Genomic DNA, 12,188 nt, shown 5'->3' with positions numbered 1-12,188 from the left:
CAGAAGCCATAGGATAAGCCCTAGCACTCAGCAATGGGTCGCAGGGCCTGCTAATGCACTAGCTGTAGCATCGTGTGTCCGTCCTGCTCGTGCTATACCATTTTCCTTCGCCCTGTCAAGTCGTATGAATTAAGCAAGAATAGATGCTAAGATGGTTGCTTATTTGTTCTCTCTTTTGGTAGACTCAAAGGAAACATTTGCATTCAGGAAACCTGCTGCAAAAAGCGTTTGCTGTTTATGACGGTGGCAGGTCTCGGGTCTGACACTTGCCTGAAGCATTACAGTGCTCTTCTGCTAGTGAGGACGACTAAGGACATCAGTTTGACTGACTAGACGTGGCAGACGATCTCTTTTCAAAACCTATTTCCAAGACACTGCCATACTTGCTGAACTGCTCTAACAGCTGTACAGACAGCCCTGGGTATTTTAGGGGAAAATAGATTTCAGGTACGATGTTCTTTCTGGTTCAATGAGAAGGACCAAGATAACACAGCGTTGTGTGTTATTCCATACAAGAATCATGTAACTGTTACTATACACATAAACGCCCCAGCTAGAGCTTAAAATTAAAATTAGGAAGAGGGAAAGCATGAGTCAAGCAGAGGCAGGACTGACCTGCACCCTGTAGGGAACTGAAGAGAAGGCGGCAGCTGAGCAGCACAGAGCAGTAGACAGACAAGAGGTCAGAAAGATAACATGGAGCAAAGTCTATTAAAATCCAAATTAAGCTTTAGAAACCTCTTTTTTGAAGTTGAGCAATGCAGACTGATAGGGAATAAATGTGTTACAGTCCCACCTATTTGGGCTAAAAGGTTACAAAAAGACAACTCTGGAAATTTAGTGATCAGAAATAAGGGAACAAATGCAAATGAACAGCCTAAGCTTGGACATGCTGAAGCAAGGAAGGAAGGAAGGAAAAGGGTTGGTACCCAAAGATCCTGCCTCACCTTGCAGCTCTTCTCATCGCCCTCCACCGCACAGATGGCCGCTGCAAAGGGTTTGTTTGCTCGGGCTGGAAGAGGCATGCTGCTCGAGTTTACTAGCAAAGCTTCTCCCCAGACACATACCAAGAGTGAATGCTAAAACTAAGTCTAATAAAAACAGTCTGAGATAAACTACATCGAAATTCTCTTCTTTTATTTGAAGGGCACTTCCTAAAGTCCTCAGGCCAGGGGCTGCTGTGCAGGTGTTGGCAATCTAAGTGAGGAGTGCCCAGGTGAGACTGGGCTGGGGCGGGGGGAAATAAAAAAAAAAAAAAATCATTGAGAAATAAAGCAATTCCCAATTTCCCAAAGATGCTTTCCACAGAGCAGCACGCAGACAATGTATTAAAAGAGTTCACTAGCAAAAACCCTTAATTAAATAAAAATTCCGTATTTTGGCTTTAAGTACATCTTAAAAATAGCACAGATTTTTCCCTGAATAGGAAAGTTTTTGACAAATTGCTTTGGTTACATTCTTCTAAGACTAGGACACTTGGGAAAGGATTGAAAATTGACAACGCAATGGCCAGGCTTGAAACAAAAAAAGTTAACAGGAAATTCTCAGGAGTACACAACTTGATTTAAAAGTTACTTAACAATTGCTGCTAAGGGATCATAAGTCACAACACAACTTCTCAAATATTTCAGAAGCTACTTAACCAAAGTGACATTTTTTTCATGCAAAGTTTGACATTTGTTGAAAGCATTTTCAAGTAGTTATCTTTGCCAAGTCTAATGCTATGTTTTTATAAAAATCAGATGTACGTTGTGAAGTTCCAGTTCTGTTTACACCTGTCTTAAGGAAAAACTGCAACTTGTCCATCCAGGAATCAAACTCTTCTTCATGAAAAGCAAATCAGTGATGCCACCCCCATTTGCTGACAAAGCCCCTATCTTAGCCCTGACCCCAAAAATATTTGCCATTTTTAGTTCAGAGTGGGGGGGGGGGGGGAGAAGACAAAGTACCTAATTTCATTAAGTTACTTTAATGTACTTAAATACGCCAAGCTGGTAGGCAAAGAAGGTCATTTGAAATATCACCTAAAAGTAAAGCCCGAATAAGATATTCGACTTTCTCCATTAATACAGCCATTTGCAAACTGAGAGAAGCGAATGGATTCTGAAGTTCACCTTTGCAAGTCATGGATGGCAAATTTTTCACTATGTCATCAGCGTAACATTAACCATTAGAACACTTATTTTTAATCCAGACTTCAAGTTTGCTATTCCTAAATGATGCAGGAATTTGGGGGCACAAGAGGTGCAGCACCTCCCAGGGTAAGCCAAGGGTTGAGGCAACCTGTCAAAATCCATTTTGACCAGTTTTTAGTAAAAGAACACTCAAGGTTATATAGTTGGACTATATAATAATATGAGCATCTGTGATTAAGTGCAAGTGGCAAATAGAAGGAGGTCTGAAAGCAGAAAGTCAAGGCCAGCTCTTATGTATTTATTTACACTCTAATCTGGGGGGGATGGGGACAGGAGAGAAAAAAAAATAAAAAAAGAAAGAGCACACAGCTGCCATCCCAAAAACAGACCTCCCATCTGCCACCCACGATTTGCATGTCACCTTCTCCAGGCTCATTTGTACTTCATTAACTGCCATTGACTTAACAAGATTTATGCAAATGACACCATAGGAGCTCGCTAACTCCCACTGCAATCAAGTGATTATGTATGTACAATTCTCCACAGCAATGAAAAATTAATACATGACAAGCCCCCTCACCGCTGAGCTGAGCTTCTTGCTTTTATTTTTCTTGTTGTGCTTTTTTTTATTTGAATATGCACTACTGATAAAGATTTAGCAAGACCACAGAAAACAAAGTAATCTTCCCAAAACGCTACAACCCCCCCCCCCCCCCCAACCCCATCCTGGAAAGTATGTCACCCTAAACTGTACAGCCTAATATGTGCTTCAAAACATTCACTCAGGCTACCAGGAACAAGTCTTCGTTTTCAGAATAAATGGTTTTGAACAGAGGATACTCCAAACAGAATAAGCCATTCACCCTAAGTTTGCTTTAAGGATAGCATTAGCAATGCTACAGAAGATAGCTAAAATATTTTTAGTTTAAGCACCAATTTCTCAGAAGTACAGAACTTTCTATGGATTTTAACTTTGGGCTAATACTGTTCCAGACATTTTCTGACTCCATTTGATTAGTAGAAGATATTAAAATAGCACACAAGTGAGACTTTTTCTTCTTTTTGGAAAATTATGGCATTTGCAGTTCTCAAAGGATGCTAAAAGCACAGGATTTAAGGCATGCTGATCCTGCTATGCATGCAGAAGGTGTTTGTACCTCCCTGGGAAATTGGCCTTCCCAAAATTTCACTCAGCTTAGACTATTTTGGCAGAAGTTAGCAGCCACATTTTAAAAACATACCTGCTTTTCATTGCCTACGTTTTGGGTTTCTGCTGGGAGCAAGAAGGTTTGTCAGAACAGTTTTATATGACTTAACCCAATAAAACCATATTTAGCACTGCAGTGAAAAGTGAATTTTAACATTCCTTTAGAAAGGACAGAAAGAATAAGAACATTAACTCTTTTTGACCAGATTGCTTTGAGTTAAGGATAAAGACCTGAAGGAGCGAGGTGTTTCCTTGGAAGGAAATATGCCATTTACAATTTTACCTATTTCCCCCAAGCTCCCAGGGATACAGGGACCGAGAACGGGAACTCAGGAGCAGGTTGCAACTCTTGGCTTCTCTTGACCAAAACCCACACTAAACCCTAGTAGCTGTGCAGGTCGGTATCTGGGTCCCAGAAAGTCTGTAATACAGAATTATAAGCAATTCTCTATGCCAGCATAGCTCACTTCACAAGATGTGTATGTGCATTTAGAGAGAAACCAGGAGAGAAATTAAATGGCCCTACAAAAACCCCACTCCTCTACCAGTTTAAACTGTCTCCAAATACACAAAAGCATCACTTTGACGACAGACATCAACCATAGCTATGTTGGTTCAACAGCTCCAGTACAGACCTGATCTATGAAAAAAATTGTAGTTGAGATGAATGACAAACTCCTCATCATCACATTTTCTACATTTCCTAGAGAGCTGTTTTTTCATACATTTATTCTGTGCTCTACCCACCACACACAAACATACTTGACTAATACCAGCTCTTCCTCCCCTCTTTCACGTGCCCCTCTAGTGCTGGAAGAGATTGCATTTTTTCTCAAAACCAGAACATTTCCAATCTCCAATTAACTTGTTTTGGTTTTGTTGTTGTTGCTTTGTGGGGTTTGGTAGTTTTTTTTTTTTTTTGGGGGGGGGGGGGGGTTTGTTTTGGTTTTTTTTTTTTTAAAGTTGGGAAATACTATTTCAGATTTTTGGGAGACCCTGGGTAGATAACAAGCCACAGACACCACAAAATATACTGGATAACCAAGCCATTGATTTCAACATCTGAATAGTAAGACTTTTCTTTTATCTATTCGCTTTTTTGTAATTACATTTTTTTCAAGTAGCAGTGAATTGAGAACACAAAATCCATTGTATTTGAGTTTCAACCATAACTTGGGGGGGGGGTGGGGTGGGGGTGGTGGGGGTGGTGTGTGGAATAAATCTGCTAATAAGCTCAACCAACACAACTGAAGCACTGATCTGCACGTATGAGCTTGGACTTCTGCCTTGCACCAGAAGAAGCACAGCCTTGCCAGTGGTCCGTGTAAAGTATTGCTGGCATGCATATAGAGTAAGAACCTACCAAGAATAAAACAAAGTACTGACAACAGATATTAAAAGGGCCTGGTCACTACATGCTTTTGATGATGTCCCAAAGACATAATAGAAGAAAGAGTATGTGCATGAAGCTGGCAAAGGCATTTTGCTCAACAGCAGCTTAAAAAAGTCAGAGGACATTTAACATAACTGGAGGTTACTCATGATACTAGCACAGGGTAGTGCAAAGTGACTTTCAGGCTAGAAGGAGGACAAACAGTGGAAAACATGGTGACAAAAAGATTAAAAGGAAGAGGTTTTTAAGGATATAAGATAGCTCTCCCACGGCAGTACTGTGAATACTACAATCTGCATCCAACTTCCTGAAAACAGACTCCTCTTGCTATTCCCTGACCATTTGTTACAGAAGCATACCATGATGGAAGGGGCTTCTCATTAGAAGCACAGTAGCATGACACACTAACATTTTTAGGTCAAAAAGTTCCTTTTCACATGCCCCTGTCTTATTCACAGTTAATGCATAAAATAAGAGACACCAGCAGGAATTTCTACTGCCTCAAAGAAATCTCCAAGAATCAGGCACCTGTAGAGCCCACCAAGAACACAGTCGTATCAGCAATTTAACTCGGTGCCACCTCTACTGATAGGAAGTCTCCATCTAAATAGTGGCTAGACAAAAAGCTAGCCCCTGGTCAAACTTCAGGAGCCATTTCTGCTTGAAATAGCATAGGTTGTAATCAAAGACCACTTCAAACTAATGTACATTTTTAAACTGTAATGAAACATCGTCAGTATGAATACATACTGTATTTCAATTTTTAATTAAGTGTTTCCACATCAAAAAAAGCATTTTTTTCCTACTCCATCTTCTTTTGCTTCAGTGGCTAGGTGGCACTGGTCTCCTGCACCTTACTGCAGACTATAACCTAGAAAACCTACAAACTCCAAAATCCATTCTCTTCACATGTAAGTGTGATGTGAAATACCACTGACAGCAGCCATCCTACAGCACTGCATGCCATTCAGCCTCCCTTTTTCTAGCACCCTTCCAAAACCCCGATGAATAGGATGTATCTGCTGACTACAGACCTGCTCAAATATTTGCTGATAATTGCTCGTACGTGACAAAAGGAAATTACCATAATTGCGATTAATAACAAAAAGTACACATTCCCAAAAGATTGGTCATACTCAGTATACAAGTAGGGGGTGCAGGGAGAAATTTTCAATACAGAAATTCAAGAGATTGTAGGGGATATTTCATTACGACATGGTATAGGGCAATCACACTTAAAATGCTTATCTTACAATACTCTTCCTACAAGTGCATTTTTAATCAAATTAGTTTCATACAACAGCATTTTAGAAAAGAACAGTATGTACGCCTTGAATAAATATTGAAAAGTATATTCCTCCGTTTTTCATTCTCAGCTGCATTTGCAGACACTTTTGTTTAATTAGCATTACCCAAAAGAATTCCAGCCGGTCTAACCCATCTCGTACCACACAAAAGCTGTAGAAAAAAATTCTAGCTTGTTTTAAATGCCTGGAATCTCCTCCACTGAATGCAGAGCCAAATCCTGAGCTTATCTGGTTTCAAACTGCTCTTCTGAATTGCAGTGTGTTTGATTAAAATTTGTCTACTAGAGATTCACAGACACGACAGCACTTTTGCTGCCTGATGGTCCCAAAAGGTCTTTTTAACTGCCTTTAAGAAAGAAAATCACTGCAAACAGTTAAGGGTACAAAAATCATCTCGCCCCTACTTCCAAAAAGAAAAAAACAAACCAAACAACAAACCCACGAACCCCCCAAAGCACATAAACCCACCCCCAAACAGGAGACCCAGGGCTACCTGGCAAGATGAAGCATGGACTGAGGAAGGATTAGAAGAGGCAAGTGACCCTCCAGAGGGTAGGAAAGCCACCAAAAGAAACTGGAAACAACCGTGTGGGAAGAAAATAAGCTCCTTTCGCTCGGCAATTTTGCTATCTCCAGCAAAGTAACTCACACGGAAGTAAATACTTGCCAACACTACCACAGAAACTATTTGTAAGCATCCCATACAAATGCTTAGCGTGGTGTTCTTAACTGTGTGAATTCAGTGTAATTTAATTTGAGAAAGTAAATGATCTCATTCACCCAAATACTACGCATCAGATGCCGGCATTGCTTTTGCCTTTCAAAGAAGTGTTCACAGCTACAATTTAGCATTGAGTTTCCAGGCTAATGAAAGTGCATCTAGGCTAGTAAAACAGACCAAAACAAATCCTTGAATTCAAGTCCTGTTGTGTAATGAGGAAGTTTAATTAAGGCCACACATTACAGCTGTAAACGTTCTCTTATATAATAAGGTCTAAATGAAACTGAACCTAATCAAAGTTACAATTCCTTCATTAGCAAATTACAAACAAGAACGCACAGCTGACACACCGGCTATGATTATCACAACTAATTGCCTCGTTGTTACAAACCAGCCTGAAACTGTGTTCAGATGTCCGTCTGCAGTAGCAAATTAGGGCCACATCAGGCTATTTCTGCGATCACAAGGGGCTCTTGTAGAGCGATCTGATTTACCCTGCCGACTGGCAGCACACGGCCCAATCAAAGCCCCCTCTACAAAGGCAGCTTTGAAGCCAGCACAGCCTAGAAACCCGCTCCATATGCAGGCCGGCAGACTGCACTTCATTAGGCCTGTTGTCACATTTTCCCTCTTCTTATTCTAATGATCCTATTTTAATACACATAGGAACCTCTCCTAATTGATGTCAAGTGAGTGACTTCCACATTCATCACCGGAGCACATCAAACGCGTCTTGGCGCATGGGCCTGCCATCAGAGTGCTTAAGACCCGAGGTGTGTCTCCAACTATGGAAAGAAAAAAAAAGAAAAAAAAAAAAAAAGTATTTCGGCATACCTGTTTAATTGGGATTGCACGACCACTTCCAATGCTATCTGTTCTGCTCTCCAGGACCTTCTTCTCTTTGTCTGGGTCACTCCCTTTCCGAGACTGCAGAGCAAAAAGAAAGTTTGGGCTCCATTAAACATAGCGGTTCACACAGAGAACGCATTTTTTTTAATTTTTCTTTTTTAAAGCAATTAAAAAAAGTATTTTGACACATAAATATAGACCCAAAGGCCGAGACTTAGAATCTACAAAAGTACACAACTGTCCCAAAATATGAATACTAAAATACTGCCTGTAATTTCCGACCATCCACTTGTTTGAAATGGTATTTGGGTTTAAAGAGTTACGGTTTCACTGCCTGAAGACACAGCAGATCAGAGGACACATTTCTGAAGTTTCCAATACTGGCTCCAAAGAGGAATGAAGGTTCCAGCTTCCCATTAAAAAAATCTGATATATACATGCATAAACTTACTTATATCTCTGTGGTTTTTAGAAATGTTATCAAGTACTTAGAAATGTGATTTTATGATGCTGGTTTTGATCATATTGACTTTAATTTTTTTTTTTCCCTACTTTTGGATGGTTAGAAAGTTGGAATTGCAAGAAAAGCTAGCCACTGATGCTGAAAAAAGTTATCTGAACACAATGAAGAAAAATCAGCATGAGGAAAATTTAACCAATGTTTAACTCCTGAATTGTCTCGTCTTGGCTTTCTATAACACTAGAACTGCCCTAGGAGTAAGCTCACAGTGCTCACTTCATGACTTTATAAAGTTATATAGGAATTTTAAGAAGTTATTCAGATTCCAGTCTGTTATTGTGAAAGAATGCACGACCGTAATGATTGTGACAGATTTATTTTATTACAAAAAGAAGACCTGAGAATCATCCTCCTTAATAACTGAACTGACAAGTGACAACTTCACTCCATTACTTTTCAATAGGAACATTACTCACACAATATCGAAAATGGGAAAACATTTTCATGTGCTTTTCAAATCAGAGATGATATATGAAACGCATACATTTGCGATGTCCAGTATCACAATGGGAAGTTAATGAAAACCAGAGTGACACAAGATCCCGCTTTTCATTTTCAGCCCTAAGAGATGTTTGAAAGACACTGAAATTAGGAGAACAATTAGAATCGTGGACAGCTAATACCCATTTTCCGTATTATACGAAGGGGTGGAAGGAAGAAAAAAATCCCCAAAGCAGTTGCCTTTGGGCGCAAGAGAAGGGAAGGGGAGGGAGAAAACCCACGGAGGAGGACTTCAAGTAACACCATTCTAAGCAACACATTTACCCAGCAGGGATCCTGTGCTGCTTTCCCCGCTCCACCGGGAACGGGCTCCTATCACTAGTTTCTATGGTTCAGGGCAATGGAATGACGTGCCGGGGAATTAAACAAAGAATAAATGAAAGCAAGCAAAACAAGTGGGAGGGATGAAATCCAATGTTCAGGATAACTATTGTTCCTCGTCCTTCAAGACAGATTTCTGAATCTGAAAGTGCCACTTCCCAATAATACAAAGCAAAACAATGCTTCAATGGCGCAAAGCGCCCGTAAGTGACATTTTAAAGAAAGTCAGTGAAGGTAGCCAAATCCTTGGGAGGGAAGTTGTCAACTTGAATGTTTCTTTTTTATTTGACTTTTTTAAAGAAAGGATCCTGCCTCTGAAAAGCAAGCTAAATATCTACGCACTATTTTTCATTTTTATTTTTAAATCACCATGTCTTCCATTCCGTAAAAGTAACTGCATCTGGAAATAATACATTACACATAGAAGAGAAATATCTATATGCAAAAATATTGTCAAATGCCAAAAGCATAGAAACATAGGAATTTCTGTTAGGTAAATTCTATTCTAGCTGCTTGTAATCACAGGATACATAAAATTTTCAAAGGGAGAATCTTAGTGGGCTCTGCTATTTATAACGACAAATCATGCAGTGAAATAGATATATTCTGATCTTTTACGCTTTTGTACCTACGACACACACAATGCATCTTGCATCCTATAGTGTAAAATAGACTCTAAACCATAGTTTTAACAACATTTGCTAGGACTTTTCCTGATGTCACATCTACACGTTAAGTGGTTTTATTTAAAAATTCATTCAAGCAAACCAGAAAAAGTCCAAAAAAATTAAAATGCCTGCATGAATATAATTTGATTCATTTCCCCTTTGCAGTGGAAGTCATACGCAGATTGACGTCAACATAAAACCTTACCCAAGTTAGGTCTGTGAAATAAGATTTAGTCCCAGAGGGATACAGTGCCTGAGTTTGGGCACAACCAGAATCCAGTATCAGCAGTCCAGAGAGCCCCAAAAGTAAGAATTCTGATCTCTAATAGTAGATACTGAGACAGAGAGTTCATTTTAACTTTTAAAAAAGTCTTGCTTGCAATTCTGCAAAGATGCAAGATAGGTAATACTGAACATGGGAAAGAAGATGCATCTTACTGTACCAGAAGTTCATTTGCCCCATATGGGATTGGACACACAGTTACAATCAGTTCTTTGCTGAAGTGGACCTCATATGCATCTTAAATCCACACCTGCGCTACACAATATTATTTAGTTGTCCCTGTTAATACAGTGCACAAAACAAAGGACATTTACCCTTTTGCTAATATTTGATCTATTTTATCACTTAAGTAGAAAATCAGCTATTGCAACAATGGCTTTACAGCAAATATTAATATTCAAAGTCAAAAAGATCAGATACTGCATTTAATGCACTTAAACATGAACATGCTTACAATTCTCAACCCTATTTCAACTCAAAAGCTGTAAGCATTTTAAGAAAAATTGTTACCTGTTTTCTACTTAACCCAATTTTCTTCCAACACAAAAAGCTCTTCGTGTAGGAAATTACACATATTACCTATGCTAGATAACAAGGGGCAATTTGCAATTAAACAGGAATATATTTGATTCTGTAAGTGATAAAGGCATAAGCAAGTAGCAGGCTAGGAAAGAAGCACAGCAAGAAACCCAGACCTAAACAGTAAAATATTTTGATTACATACTCTGTTCATAACTAGACAGAAAATAGTGGTCATATTTTTATTCAATTAAATAATTCCAGGTTATAACTTGGCTGATATGGCATAAAACCTGAGTTACAGCAGGGTCAGTGTTAAATACTTCAGGACATGGATTACAGGGCAACTCATTACACAACATTCAATAAGCCCAGAGCTTAAAAGACAAAGCTAATTCTGAAAAGTCAAATTGTTATTTTTTTTCCCATAGGACTTGTTCTCCCTCCAATTTTCCCCCAGTTATTAGACATTAAGACAACCATCAACATCCTCTCACATTAGTAAATTTGGTTCTCACTATGCTATTAATTATCACAAACCAGAGCTTTAGTCTATTTGTTTACAGCAAATGCAGCTGACTTAACGTTCTTCTCAAACCCTTTCTGCAATCGTAGATGGGTATATTTTTCTCTATTCACTTTCTCAAATTTACACTTACTCTAATTTAAAACATCCCCAGTTTCCCAAATGTCAACAACATCTATACAGCGCTTATGGCATTTTATGCATCTTTCAGACCAGAAATGGTCAGCGAATGCTTTTGAGGGATGCTGTAGTGTCTCAGCTCTATTTCCAGAGGTATTAATCTGCTGGCAGTTTCTGGGCTGACACTGACATCTAGTGGGGTTGGTAACTCCTGAATATGCCCGAATGGCAGCGAGTATTCCCACCAACAGGAGGAAATCTGCACGATTGCTATAAAATACCAGCATCAAAATTGGACCCCTTTTTCACATGCCACTCATTTTTGCACATTTTTTTGTTTTGCACCTAGACATTTGCGCCTAAGCACAAATGCATGATTTTCATTCCTTTGTAGGAGTTTAAAAATCTCATTCGAAATCAAAATATCACTGTTGGGATGGACACATGAAATACAATCCCTGTGACTCTGTGCGGTCACTCAGCGCTCCAAAATGATAACAAAACTTTCTACTTGCTAAAGGCTGAGAGATCAGATTTTGTTTAGAGTACAAGGAAATGGTTTTACCATTTTTGTATGCGGTTCCCTGGATACAACCAAGGAGCAAGCTAGCTTTAGGAAGTGAACATGACATCACCTTTGGAATAAAAAAATACAAACTCTTTACGATGACAAGGAAGTCATGGCTTTCTAAACGCAACTAACATGTAGCTACCATCACCAAGGGACTTACATGTGAGCCCACAGAGATTCTGTTTTTGCTATAAAGCATGTTAACTGTCAAAAAACTGCTTACAAAACCACAATTACCCAGGCAATACAATCCCTAAGCTTTCAGTAAGACTACTAAACTAAGGAAATCATCACTCAAGGCTTCATTATCATCTCCCAAACTACTTCTGCATAACAAAGACCTATCATATTGGACCAGTCAAGCCTTCTATTTAGTACATTTTTTTTGCCTCTCAATGAAGCAAACCCCAGATGGTTTGGGAAGAAAAAAAGTCATTTTAATCTCCATCATCTCTCTTAGCCCTGGAAAAGTGAGTTGAGACTGTAGAGTAATAAAAGCAGCATGGGGTAGTTATTTTGCAGTACCGCATGGTATTCCCCCATGGTA

At 39.2% G+C, this 12,188-nt stretch overlaps 1 protein-coding gene across 19 annotated transcripts in view; it reads right to left on the bottom strand.

Moving 5' to 3' along the window:
* AGAP1 (ArfGAP with GTPase domain, ankyrin repeat and PH domain 1) overlaps window positions 1-12,188 on the bottom strand; it is a 397,188-nt gene that overhangs the window by 183,545 nt on the left and 201,455 nt on the right. For all 19 annotated transcript variants that reach the window (XM_030016796.2, XM_030016795.2, XM_030016798.2 and 16 more), the window contains one exon: window positions 7,598-7,690. In XM_030016796.2, the coding sequence (XP_029872656.1) occupies window positions 7,598-7,690 (93 nt within the window). The remainder of the gene's footprint in view (window positions 1-7,597; window positions 7,691-12,188) is intronic.

Source organism: Aquila chrysaetos, chromosome 6 (genome assembly GCF_900496995.4).
Source record: "Aquila chrysaetos chrysaetos chromosome 6, bAquChr1.4, whole genome shotgun sequence".
Classification (NCBI taxonomy): domain Eukaryota; kingdom Metazoa; phylum Chordata; class Aves; order Accipitriformes; family Accipitridae; genus Aquila; species Aquila chrysaetos.
The sequence above is the reverse complement of the archived record's forward strand: the minus strand, read 5'-3'. Positions and strand labels throughout refer to the sequence as shown.